Raw genomic sequence first — 13,927 nt, 5'->3', positions numbered from 1 at the left:
CATCAGCCCAGAGCCCGACGCGGGGCTCGAACTCACAGACTGTGAGATCGTGACCTGGCTGAAGTCAGACGCTTAACCAACTGCGCCACCCAGGCGCCCCTCAAATTGTTTTAAAATTACAGGATGTTGGGGCGCCTGGGTGGCTCAGTGGGTTAAGCGTCCGACTTCAGCTCAGGTCACGATCTCACAGTCTGTGAGTTCGAGCCCCGCGTCGGGCTCTGTGCTGATGGCTCGGAGCCTGGAGCCTGTTTCAGATTCTGTGTCTCTCTCTCTCTCTGACCCTCCCCCGTTCATTCTCTGTTTCTCTCTGTCTCAAAAAGTAAATAAACGTTAAAAAAAAAAATTTAAAATTACAGGATGTGTCTTAAATCCGTGAAGAAAGAATGGCCTGTTCAATAAATGGCCTTTTTACAATTGACTATCCATTTGGGTGGAAAAAAAGCTACAGCCTTACTATGCACAAAGATAAACATCAGCTGGAGTGTAGTAACCTCCTTAAAAACAAAACTATAAAAGCACTAGAAGAAAATAGGAGAATTTTTATCATCTTTGAATTCTAATCAAGTTTTGAAGCCGTAAAATGAAAACTGACAAATTAAACAAAACAAAACAAAAAAAGGTAAAACCAATTTAAGACAAAATACCACACGAGATAAAAGACAATGGAGGGATGGGAAAAGATGTGTGCAATATACAGGAGAGATTATTATCTATAATTTAACAACCACTCATACAAATCACTAAAGAAAGAAAACAACCCTAAGGATATGAAACAGCTCTTACTACAAGAATATGCAAAATGGCCATTTTTTTTTTCAACCTCGCAAGTAATGAAGTACAGACTAAAACCATTGATAAAATTGAAAACGATTAATAGTATTGTGATATGAACACTCTCCTACACTGTCACCTGTTTTGGAGAAAAATTTGGCACCATCTATCAAAATTTTATTTGTGTGCACCTTTTAAGGTGTTGTTAATTTCTCACATGACAGTAGATTAAAAAAAAAAATCATTTTGATCCCTGGAAGTAAGGCGTGGCCATGACGAACACCTAAAATGTGGGAGTGACTTTGGACTCAGGCAGTGGACAGAAGCTGGAGTGATTTTGGAGACAGGGTTTGTGAAAGCATGATGGGCCTGGAAAAGACCGTTAGTGGAAGGACATAGACCAGAGGAGGCTCGCTTACGGGACAGCAAGGAAAACCTTACTGGAAACTGGAGGAAATGTGATCCTTGTGACACTGGCAGAAAGATCACGGTGGCCTTCCATGATGTAGAGAGTGGAGGATGCACCTGCTAATGAATATGGGGTCTAACTAAGGAGATTTCCAGCTAGAATATTCAAGGTGCTGTCCAGGTGTATCTTTCCACTATACTAAAGTATGAGAGGAGCAAGGTAAAGGAAGGAAGGACTGTGAAACATAAAGCAGTCAAGGCTTAATTGGGTTTTTTTTTAAACAATTTTAAACCACATTTTCTAGGCAAGGCAGCCAGGGAAAATGAAGACTTGGCTTTCAGGAAGAGATGGATCCCAGGTTCTCTCAGGAAAACATGGTCTAAACACGAAACCCGGGGCGCCCGGGTGGCTCAGTCGGTTAATGTCTGACTCTTGATTTTGGCTCAGCTCATGATATCACAGTCCGTGTGTTCGAGCCCTGGGTTGGGCTCTGCACTGGCAGTGCAGAGCCTGCTTGGGATTTTCTCTGTACCTATCTCTGCCCCTCCCCACTTGTGTTCTCACGTGCTTTCTCTCAAAATAAATAAATAGACTGGGGCACCTGGGTGGCTCAGTCGGTTAAGCGTCCACCTTCGGCTCATGTCATGATCTCGTGGCACGTGAGTTCGAGCGCCACATCAGGCTTTGTGCTGACAGCTCAGAGCCTGGAACCTACTTCAGATGCTGTGTCTCCCACTCTCTCTACCCCTCCCCTGCTCACGGTCTGTGTACGTCTCTCTCTCTCAAAAATAAATAAACATTAAAAAAAATAAAAAAATAAGGCAAATCTTAAGAGACTTAAAAACTGAAAATAAACTGAGGGTTGATGTGGGGGGTGGGAGGGAGGGGAAAGTGGGTGATGGGCACTGAGGAGGGCACCTGTTGGGATGAGCGCTGGGTGTTGTAGGGAAACCAATTTGACAGTAAATTTCATATTTAAAAAAATAATAAATAAGTAAATAGACTTAAAAAAATAAACATGAAATCTAGGTTGTGAATATAAAATCCCTTAAGACCTCTGAAAGATCTATTGTGGTGTCTCAGAGTATCTGACAATGAGACAAAAGGTCATTTAAATATTTTAACACTTTTTTTTTTTTTTAAATTTTTTTTTTTTTTTAATGTTTTTTATTTATTTTTGGGACAGACAGAGACAGAGCATGAACGGGGGAGGGGCAGAGAGAGAGGGAGACACAGAATTGGAAACAGGCTCCAGGCTCCGAGCCATCAGCCCAGAGCCTGACGCGGGGCTCGAACTCACGGACCGCGAGATCGTGACCTGGCTGAAGTCGGACGCTTAACCGACTGCGCCACCCAGGCGCCCCTAAATATTTTAACACTTTGTCGGACAGATCCTCTCAAACAATAGGGTTTCTAAGAATCCTGTTCCCAGCAGCTGCCCACAGTAGCGAAAGGCACATATTGAAGATTTGGTGCATATAGCTTTTGTAATTTATGAACCTCAGTGAGATTTATGAATTTATGAACCTCAGTGAGATTCACGGAGAATCAACAATTAAAAAAATTTTTTTAATGTTTATTTAATTTTGAGAGAGAGACAGACAGAGACAGAGCATGAGCAGGGAAGGGGCAGAGAGAGAGAGAATGAGACACAGAATCTGAAGCAGGCTCCAGGCTCTCAGCTGTCAGCACAGAGCCCAACATAAGGCTCGAACGCACAAACCACGAGATCATGACCTGACCCGAAGTCGGACGCTCAACCGACTGAGCCACCCAGGCGCCCCAGAGTTAACAATTTTTAACAGAAATGTATCAGCAGAAATGCTACCAGTTTGAACTGAGAAACAGTTGGAAAAGTGACAGATGAAATGACGTCTTTGGACCTGCAAATTTCTACAAGAAATCTACTCAGGTGCAACCACATACTACTTTCCAAGAACAAGGAAAAATGACTCAAGGCAGAACCCAAAGCCAGACACTGGAGTCAAGAATCATAGAGAATTATTTTGAATCTTTGACTCCTTATCAAGCAACTTCCAAAATTTGCTTGGCGGGCTTTGGGAATTGCTATAAACCCCTCAGTGCTTCTCATTTTCCCTCTTTTGAACAGAGCCGTCTCTGCTGGCTATTCTAAGTCTGTCCCACCATCATATTTTACATGTGTGGGGGTACAGATAACTTGTCTCTAGATTAAGAGACTCTCTTGTCTATAGATTCGGAGAAACTGTACTTGAGGATATTTACGAATACATTTAGGAGCCTCATCCATGCTTAGTACTAATTTAGATGCCAACCTTCTGAATTTCATGGAAATGTTCTAAAAGGATGAGACTTTGGGGGTTCTTTGGAGGAAGGGGATACGTTTTGTATGTGGGAGGAATATAAACAATTTGTGGTCAGAGGGTAGACTCCTCCCTTGAAAAAGTGTAGCCTTAGGGCGCCTGGGTGGCTCAGTCGGTTAAGTGTCCGACTTCGGCTCAGGTCACGATCTCACGGTCTGTGAGTTTGAGCCCCGCGTGAGCCCCGCGTCGGGGTCTGTGCTGACAGCTCAGAGCCTGGAGCCTGTTTCAGATTCTGTGTTTCCCTCTCTCTCTGCCCCTCCCCCGTTCATGCTCTGTCTCTCTCTGTCTCGAAAATAAATAAACGTTTAAAAAAAAAATTAAAAAAAAAAAAAAAAAGAAAAAGTGTAGTCTAATTTCTCTCCCCTTGAACATGGCTGTGGTTAGTAACTGACTTCTAAGGGATTGAATATGGTGGAAGCATCCTGACAAGAGGAAGCCAAAGAAAGGTGTTGTGGCTTCCTTATTGTTCTTTTTTTTTTTTATTTTATTTTTTTATTTTTTATTTTTTATTATATGAAAACCTTATTGTTCTTGTTCTCGCTCGGTTCACTTGGCTTTGGGGAAGCCGGCGGCCATGTTGTAAATATGCATAATAAACCTTATAGAGTCACGTGACAAGTAACTGAGGACTTCAGCCAACAGCCAGTAAGTAACTCCTGTCTCTTGCCAATAGCCATGTCGGCTAGCTTAGAATCACTTAGCCTCCAGCATTAGCCAAGCTTTTAGAAAAATGGCTTCAGATGATCGCAACCTCATGAGAGACTCAGCCAGCCTCACCCAGCGAAGATTCCTGAATTCCTGATCCACAGAAATTGTGAGGTATCTGTTATCTTATCATGTATTATTTGTTGTTTTAAGCTATGTTTTGCAGTAATTTGTTGCACAGCAATAGATAGCTAATACACAAGGCGAAGTTGCCATTGAAGAAATGGCAATTGCAACAATATGAATAGGAGATTGAACCTTGGAGAAATTATGCTGTTAGCCTTCAATTAACGGTAAGAAGTGGCAGTGAAGATGAATATTGCAAATTAAGTTTGTATAAATTATAAGAAGAGGGACTAATAAGGTGGCACTGGTGCTTCCTGTAATGGAATAACTATATTTTAAGCATGCCCCACAAATCCTCTTCGAAGTCTTTTCTTATAGGTCTTCACCAAAATTTTCAGAATTCTTACTATAGCACATATGTGGTTTGGGCTTGCCTAGTATCCTTTTCTCTTTCTTCGGGTAACAGATCACTTTGTTAAAAAACAAAACTCAACAGAGTAAATTTTAAGATCTCATTGTCTTTATTAAGTGATTCATGAATTGGGCAGCATTCCCATGTAGCAAAGTAGTGGGGAGCTCCACTGAGCTGAATAAGAGAAACGTTTTTTAAGGCAAGAGGCAGGGGGAGGGTGGCGCACCTGGGTGGCTTAGCTGGTTAAGAGTCTGACTCTTGGTTTCGGCTCAGATCATGATCTTAATGGTTCGTGGGTTCGAGCCCGCACTGGGCTCTGTGCTAAGATTCTCTCCCTCTCTCTCCCCTCTCTGTCTCTGCCCTTACCCAACTTGTTCTCTCTCTCAAAATAAACAAAAATTAAAGCAAGAGAGGGCATTAAAAAGAAGAAGAAAAGAATTTGTTAGCAAGGAATACTCTGTTTAGGCAAGGTTGTGCTCCTTAGGAGAGTGTATGGGGTCTACCAGTAAATTTCCTAGTATTGACCATAAAATTCCATGTTGATTGGTTAAAGGTTACATTCCTGGGGAGTTGAAATTGTATTTAGGTTAGGTATTAAGTTTTGGTTTACTGACTTGGGGCTTTAACCCAAGTGATGCCATTTTGGGACTGCAGTTTGTTTGTTTTTGTTTTAATTTATTTTTTGAGAGAGAGGGAGAGAGAATCCCAAGCAGGCTCCGTACTGTCAGTGAAGAGCCAGGTGGGGGGCTTGAACTCATGAACCTGAGCAGAAATCAAGAGTTGGACACCCAACCAACTCAGCCACCCACATGCCCCCATAGTTTTCTCTTCAATAACCTCTTCTTTGGGGAACATCAGCACCCTCCATCCCATGTTGGGTCATATAACTTAACTCCTTTGCCTTAGGTGTGCTATCAAACTTGTCAATTGGGATCCTTTTTCAGGACTGACGGGGATGAGTAAGGGGCATAAGCTTCCCTGAGGGGTTGTCCTTGCCACCCAAGAAGAGGGCTATTATGAAGAGCCGGTCTGACAATGAAGCCAATATGGAGAAAAAATGAGTTGAAAAATAGAGAAATATAAGCAGGGGAGAGGGGAAAGGGGAAGGAAAGAGGGAGAGAGATGACATTTGAACCCTTGCCACACTGGACCTAATGACATTGCTTCTGCTTGCTTCTAGATCTGCTGTTTTATCTCCAAAGATGCAGAGAGGCCTGCCACAATAAACATTGAGGCTGCTCTCAGGAATTCGCTATAAACGGAATTACTTTTTTTTCTTGAGTGGGGATGGGAGTTTCCAGGCTGTCAGATACTTAGGGCTGAGTCACCGTAGCATGCTACCCAATTTCCTATTTAGCAGTCTTATTCTAACATTGCTTTATTCAATAACCTTTTGAACCTGACTTATTTAATAGTTGAATAAAATATTTGACATATTTTTGTTCTATTTTGTAACTGTCACGCTTATAATTTCTTCGAAAATGGCAGTGTGGCAATATGAATCGCTCATTATAATACACCGCCTGTTTGTATCATCTGCCTAATTAACTGGGCCCACGGCGTCCCCGTGAAGTCTCGCGAAGTCCTCCGCCAAGATCCACTGAGAAAACCTTTTGCCTAATTTTGAACCCCCCACCTGCTGACAAGTCTGGCACCGGGGGTTCCGACGGGAGGCTACGGTTCAAGCTGAACTGCGGTCAGGGGCGGTCTGGGCTGGGGCGCAAGCCTCCGGAGCCCCCGCCGCAGGAGCCCCAGCCGGCCCAGCCCCGCGCCGCGTTTCCCGGGGCCTCCCCTCGGGTCGGGTCGGGTCGGGTCGGGTCAGGCGGGGCGGGGCGGGGCGGGGCGCGGAGGGCGGCGGGGCGGTCCCACAGGCCGGGAGGCGGGCCTGGGCGGGGCGCGCCGTCAGCTGACTCCGCCGCCCCGGCGCTCGGCGCTTCCTCCTCGGTGTCCGGGCGGAGGTCAGGTACGCGGGCTGAAGCTCCCGTAGACCTGGGCCGACCGGCCATGCGGCACCGCGGGTTGGGGCTGGCGGCGCTGCTGGCGCTGCTGGCGGCGCTGGCCCCGCGCTCCTCCGCCGCGCCGGAGCCGGCCCTGTGGCCTATGCCGCTCTCGGTGAAGACGTCTCCGCGCCTGCTGCACCTCTCCCGCGACAACTTCTCCATCGGCTACGGCCCCTCGTCCACCGCCGGCCCCACCTGCTCCCTCCTGCAAGAAGCTTTTCGGCGGTGAGCGCTCCCTGCGCGCTGCGGGGCGGAGGCGGGGCCAACCGCCTGGGGCGCTGGGCCGGCGCGGGGGGCGAGGGGAGGGGAGCCCTGCGCGCCTCTTGTCACCCTCGCGACCCTACGCGTGCGTTTTTCCCCGTTCAGCAGATAAGGAACCAGTGCCGAGCTGGCCCGTGACCTCGCCAAAGGGACAGGTCCAGAAGGTGGGAGAGCCGGCTCAGACAGCCGCTGAAACCCAAGCTCTTCCCCTCCCTCCCCCTCCTGCCTGCTAAGGGACTTCCCGGGCATTCTGGAACCCTGGTTTGCGTGCGGGATACTGAGGGGGAAGGAGTAGGCTGCTCAGAATCTGTGCCCAGCTTCGCCTTGGAGGGGAGAGTAGGGCGGATGGAGGGGCTGGAGAGTGGCAGCTTCTTACGTGAAGAGAATTCTAGGAGGAAAATGAGTGCTTAATGCTTGACACCAGAACTCCCAAGTTGGTTGCCGTCTGCAGTCTCCCCACCCCACTGGCCAAATCAGGTAACAGTTCAGAAGGCAGAAAGTCCTCAGGTTGGAGCATTGCCCAAAACTCCCCAAGTCTGTTTCTTAGGAAATGTTCCATGCTTTCAATCTAATTACTTCGATGTAATAGGTTCATCGCAGTCTCTGCTTGTCTTTTCCCAGCACGTCATGTGCTGGCTCTCCCGCTTCCTGTTCTGGAGCTCACCACATTTCCACGTCTGCCACCTCTTTGGCTACAGACGGGGTGAATGGTGAATCAGGGGATGAGGAGGCAGCCGACAGCCTGGCTTTGCTGGCCACACCACACAGAAGGCTGATTGCACTTGGGGAGGTGTTTCAGCAGCCTTTCTTTGGTGTCCCCTCACCATGAGACCTGTGTAGGCTGGAGTCTCCTGAAGGCCTGGAGTTTAGGGAAGGAATGTAATTTGGTGCTGGCTAGGAAATATTTAAAAAAAAAACAAACACGCTTACCATGTTTGCTTTGGGACTCTGTGTCTAAAATTGTATTTTCCTTCTGTGCCATACTGTTAGTAAAACGAGGACTGGGTGATAGGCTTGAAATGACGAGGATTATGGCAAGAGAGCAAGGAAGTCAAGTTGACAGTGGTTGGATAACAAGGGCTTGAGTCAGTGGTGAGATGGTTTGAAAACAAGGCTTGGCATTTCGAGGCAGTGCAGGTGATTATCTGGAGTTGGCCTAACTAACCATGGCTGGTGTGTGAAGCAGCTGTTAATTATACCCTACGCTGTTAGTTAGGAAGCAGGATATAAAACATTAGCCCTTATGGCTAAGACTTGAAAGCATTCAGGGGAGCATTCTAGGAATTCAGGAAGGTCACTTGTCTATTTCAGAGTATAAGCGCAGTGTGGGTGGAAGAACGTAGAGATGATGGAGATGTTCCAAAGGCTCTAGGTGGACACACGGTCTACGCCCTAGGCAGTTCGGAGCCAGAGGCTCCTGTCTTTGGGGGGCCCAACTTCTATCACAAACCCTGCTTTCAAACTGTGTTTTTTGCAAGGAGAGAGTTGGGTCTGGTGCATGGCAGCTTCCTCAACTTGTAGAACAAGGTCCGTCGCATGCTAGTTACTCATTTTTTAATTAAAAAGAATTTTTTTTCATGTTCATTTTTGAGAGAGAGAGACCGAGCGCAAGCGGGGGAGAGGCAGAGAGAGAGAGGCAGACACAGAATCCGAAGCGGGCTCCAGGCTCTGAGCGATCAGTACAGAGCCTGACATGGGGCTCGAACTCACAAACTGTGAGATCGTGACCTGAGCCGAAGTCAGACGCGCAATTGACTGAGCCGCCCAGGTGCCCTGAGTCACTCATTTTTTTTTACATGAATGAATAGCTGCACTCGCTCAGTTCCTGAAAGGGAAAATTAACCCAAATACCTTGGACACCATTGGTTTAGAACCCTTTGAGTTTTCTGTTAGTTTTAATATCCAGGACCAAAGTTCTCCTTATTTGGGCCAAGCCAGCACCTAGCTCAAAATTCAGAGCTGCTGGCAATTTTAATTTCCTTTTTTAAAAAATTTATTTAACTGTGATAAAATACATAAAAGATAGAATTTGCCATCTTAACCATTTCTTTTTAAATTTTTTTTTAAGTTCATTTAAGAGAGCAGACAAGCACACACGAGAGCAGGGGAAGGGGCAGAGAGAGAGAGAGGGACAGGGAGAATCCCAAGCAGGTTCTGCACTGTCAGTGCTGAGCCCCACGCAGGGCTCGAATTGAAGAACTGTGAGATCATGACCTGAGCAGAAACCAAGAGTTGGACGCTTACCCTACTGAGCCACCCAGGCACCCCACATCTTAACCATTTCTAACGATACAGTTCAGCGATCTTAATTTCCTTTTTTTTAAATTTTTTTTTAATGTTTGTTTATTTTTGAGACAGAGACAGAGCATGAACAGGGGAGGGGCAGAGAGAGAGGGAGACACAGAATCTGAAACAGGCTCCAGGCTCTGAGCTGTCTGCACACAGTCCAACGTGGGGGCTTGAACCCATGAGCTATGATATCATGACCTGAGCCGAAGTCAGACACTTAACCGACTGAGCCACCCGGGTGCCCCTCTTAATTTCCTTCTGATTCTGTCAAGGTTTTCCCTTGGAAAGGGCCCCCAGCATCATCGTCCATTCTGTTCTGTCACTGGTTAACTTCCATACTCTTCCAGACTCATTGGAACTTTCCTACCTCTCCTTACTTTTCTGGAAAAACACAAGGTGTTCTTACACTTAAGTAGCATACACAGCCTCTGGCTTATCAAAATCTATAAAATGTTATTTAAATGATTGCTTTGAAGCCTGTCGGGTCTTTAGCACCTTTAAATGCTGTTTTAGGGGCGCCTGGGTGGCTCAGTCGGTTAAGCATCCGACTTCGGCTCAGGTCACGATCTCGCGGTCCGTGAGTTCGAGCCCCGTGTCAGGCTCTGGGCTGATGGCTCAGAGCCTGGAGCCTGCTTCCGATTCTGTGTCTCCCTCTCTCTCTGCCCCTCCCCTGTTCATGCTCTGTCTCTCTCTGTCCCAAAAATAAATAAACGTTAAAAAAAAAAAATTTTTTTTTAAATAAATAAATAAATGCTGTTTTAATATCCCCTTTCTCTGGTATTTGGGTACCGGCAGAAGGTAAATTTTCAAGACCCTGATGAGAATTCTGTAGGCTAGTGACCTTCTTTTGGGGGGGGGGGGGGTTCTGTATTAGCTAGGTTTTTTTTTTTTTTTTTTTTGGAAGGTAACAGGAACTCTGTTTTAGTCAAGCTTAAGCAATAAGAAAACCTATTATCTCACATTTTAGGAAGTCCAAAACAGGATTCCACAGCTACTTGACTAAGGGGCTCAACAGTATCATTAGGGAATCCGTGTTCTTTCCACCTCTGCCATCTTTAGATTGGCTCTGCCAATTCGAGCCCTACAGCTGGTCCAGGTGTCACATACAGAGAAATGTGGCTTTTGTGGCTCACTTAATGTAGGCAGCTTTCTGCCACCATTACCCCTAATGCACCACCTTCATCACTGGGTGCAATTGGCTTGCCTACCCAAGAGTGATGGGATTCCCATTATTGGTTTGATTACTGGTTCTTAACAGTCTCTTCATATGAGGCACTTGGAAGTGTGGGTGTAGCTTCTCAAATTCCCGTGCCTATATCCCGCCCTCAGAGATTCTGATTCCGGAGGTCTGGACCTCAGTATTTTCAAAAAGCTCCCCCGGAAGTTCTGATGTGCAGCTTGGGGTGAGAGCCTCTAATTGGACCAGTACGGGGTGGCCGGGATTGGAGGAGCCCCACTGGGATGTCCACTGCCACATATGTATGTAAAATTTGGCTGCGGTGCTTTAAAACTTTATTTGAATTTATTTCTCACACAGATATCATGAATACATTTTTGGTTTCGACAAGAGGCAGCGTCGCCCTACTAAACCTAATGGTGCGATAGAGTTACAGCAGCTTCTCGTCACAGTTGTCCTGGACTCGGAGTGTGATCTTTTCCCCAACATCACTTCAGACGAGTCCTGTGAGTACCTACGCTGACGTGAGCGTGTCGTGTCCTATGCTGCTCGTTGGGGACTTAAGTGCCAGAAACAGCTTCCATGCCATGAACTGTTGTGAGTTCTTGGCCAGTGAGTTTATGATTTTTATTTTTCAACTTAACATTAAAGTCATGCACAGTCATTGTAGAACATCTTTAAGCACAGGAAGTGAAGAGGAGAAAGTACATCATTCATAACCCCAGCACTCACTTGACCACCGTTATTTCAGATGTGGTTTTTTTGTAGAGTGATACATTGAAATATTACACGTTGATAGAAGTATAAACGTATGAGAAACAATTATGTGAAAGTGGGGTTTTTGTATTTGGCTTTTTTTTTTTTTTTTTTGTCTAGCAAAACGAACATGTAATGAAATATTTTTCTATGACATCATTTTTAGTGCAGTAACTTACTTGGCTAATAACTCATTTTTGGACATCAGGCAGTTTCTTCGCTTTTATTTTGAAGATAAATCTGTGTGTACCTCCATGATCTCTGTTTGTAATCTTATTTGACACAAAAATGATACAGAACTGGGGGTGGGGCTGGAGCTCTTTCATTTCAGGATATAAACAAAACTTAGCTGTAAGATATTTTTGTTGCCTAAAAAGTTTCTGTAGGGGCTACTGACTGGGGAAAACATGGAATATACACCAAGGAACCAACGGGAGCAGTGTGAGGTTGTAGGTGATAGATTAAGTGCAGAGAGAGCAGACTGGTGAGCTGGGTGGAAGGATAGAAGGGATACCCCAGATCTCAGAGAAAAGAGTGACTCCTTTGTCCTCAGACTGCGTTACAGACAGTTCAGTATGTCTCTTCATCCTCTTAGTATAGATCACATGTCTTAATAATACACCTCGGAAAAATAAGTTCATTTCTCAATTCTGTAGCTGTTCTTAGAAGAGAAACAAGATTCTTGGGCAACATCAGACATGTGATTTCAGTTGACCGCACTCAGACCCTTCATGAATTATGTTTTACAATCTGAATTGAGATAGAAAGGGTCATTGACTTGCCAAGGAGTCTTTGCGGTCCGTTAGCAACAGTAATGACATACTGTAAATTCCAGAAAATACAGTGTTTTGAGACGGGAGAGTTAGAGCTTGTTATCCATTCAGCTTTGCAAACCTTTATTCTGAAAGAGAAGCTCCTTGGGCCAAGCTGATTGTGTTTTTCTGGTCGAAGGATAAACTAGTTTTAAGTTTTGAACGAGTCGATGAAGATGCTGAAAAAGTTAACACAGATGGAAATGACACCAGCTGCTGCGGAGTGTGGGAAAATGATGGAGGGAGTGACAAGTGTTGCAGCATTATGTATTAGAAATGTGTATTCCCTTGGGGCGCCTGGGTGGCGCAGTCGGTTACGATCTCGCGGTCCGTGAGTTCGAGCCCCGCGTCAGGCTCTGGGCTGATGGCTCGGAGCCTGGAGCCTGTTTCCGGTTCTGTGTCTCCCTCTCTCTCTGCCCCTCCCCCGTTCATGCTCTGTCTCTCTCTGTCCCAAAAATAAATAAAAAACGTTGAAAAAAAACATTTTTAAAAAGAAATGTGTATTCCCTGTGAACCAGGAATGACCTAGTTTCTCCTGTAGAGCATTAATTACATATAACAGGGATGTTCCATGCAGCTTGTGTGTACCAGTGAAGAGTTATAAACAAAACTACATGTTCGTCCCCGCAAGAATGACTAAATATGCTTTGTCAGTCCACACTAAAGAACACAGCAGTGAAGAATAAAGAGGCAGAGTGAAAGAACAGACTTGGAGAGCCTGCCAAGATGAACTGCTGGGTTGAACAAAGGACATTGTATACTAATGCAGGATATTGTTTGTATTTCAGCACACACACAGGAACGCACATATGAAGCCATGCTACATTTGTTAACACGTGTGTGTGTGTGTGTGTGTGTGTGTGTGTCAGTACCCAGGAAAAGGTGTGATGCGTATTTCTTCTGAGGAAAGTAGAGGGACTTGAGTGGGCATCTCAAAGGCGATTTTAGCCTTACCTATTTTATTTTTAAACAATAACATATTGATGTTATTTGTATGCACACTCTTGAAAACGAAGTAATTACGGCGCAGAAAGCAAGCACAGAAGGGGATAACTGAAAAGTCAAAGGTCCCATCCCACATCAGGGAGGTAATCACTGTGAACACTCATAATTTGGTTTTGAAATAAAAATTAAAATTCTCCAGCTTCTAAGAAAACAAAATCTCGTTTTAACTGCTTTCTCGTTGTGGGTTTTGCGTTGAGTTGAATCAGAACCCTTGTTGCATCCTCGGCTATTGGAAAATAATAAGCATCAAGTACATGCAACATGTTAATGTGTTTAGGTGATTCTTTGTGTTACAACTATTTCTGGGAGATCTCAAAACGATGTTGCAGCAAAAAAATGTTTTTAAACAGCATCCCATAAGTCTGGTGGCTAAGAACTTGATAGAGGTGGAGAGGAAAAATGATTACATTGTACTCAAAATAGCAATCCCTCTCTTAGCCCGGCCTTTAGCTAACTCAGCACTGCCGTCTTCTGATGGAAACAGCTGCCTTGTCACAAGACTGTCACCTGAGAGAGTCACCTGATTATTGGCTGTTGACCACTCGTTTCCTTACCTGTGGCCTGCTCCTGTAGGACAGTGTGGGTGGCGGTGGTGGAGGGTGATGATGCAGGCCAGATATGATACTAAGTCATTAACCTGCAGCCCTCGAGTGTCTTTACTGTGGCAGAGTCCCCATCTTTCCACACCCTTCAGCTTTCAGTCTCTCTGTACTGTCTGGTGCTTTACTTTATCTGTGTTTGACTCCAAACCTCTCCAAAAGTCTCAAATGACTATTGGGACAGCCTTACACAGAGTGGGATTTAAAAGATTGAGAGATTAGCACCCCACCCCCCCGCCTTGTCCAGAAGCATCCAACTGGAACCTGCCCTACCTGGGTGTGAACCTTTTGTTGATTGGGACAAAGCTGAATTTAGCTCAAGT

At 45.4% G+C, this 13,927-nt stretch overlaps 1 protein-coding gene across 1 annotated transcript in view; it reads left to right on the top strand.

Annotated features, from left to right (window-relative positions):
• Positions 1 to 13,927, top strand: part of HEXB (hexosaminidase subunit beta) — a 43,471-nt gene that overhangs the window by 4,264 nt on the left and 25,280 nt on the right. Inside the window, exons 2-4 of the mRNA XM_058739777.1 lie at positions 5,612 to 5,664; positions 6,279 to 6,930; positions 10,793 to 10,938. Coding sequence (XP_058595760.1) covers positions 5,612 to 5,664; positions 6,279 to 6,930; positions 10,793 to 10,938 — 851 coding nt within the window. The remainder of the gene's footprint in view (positions 1 to 5,611; positions 5,665 to 6,278; positions 6,931 to 10,792; positions 10,939 to 13,927) is intronic.

This window comes from Neofelis nebulosa, chromosome 1, assembly GCF_028018385.1.
Source record: "Neofelis nebulosa isolate mNeoNeb1 chromosome 1, mNeoNeb1.pri, whole genome shotgun sequence".
Taxonomy (NCBI): domain Eukaryota; kingdom Metazoa; phylum Chordata; class Mammalia; order Carnivora; family Felidae; genus Neofelis; species Neofelis nebulosa.
This window is presented reverse-complemented; position numbering and strand designations above follow the sequence as displayed.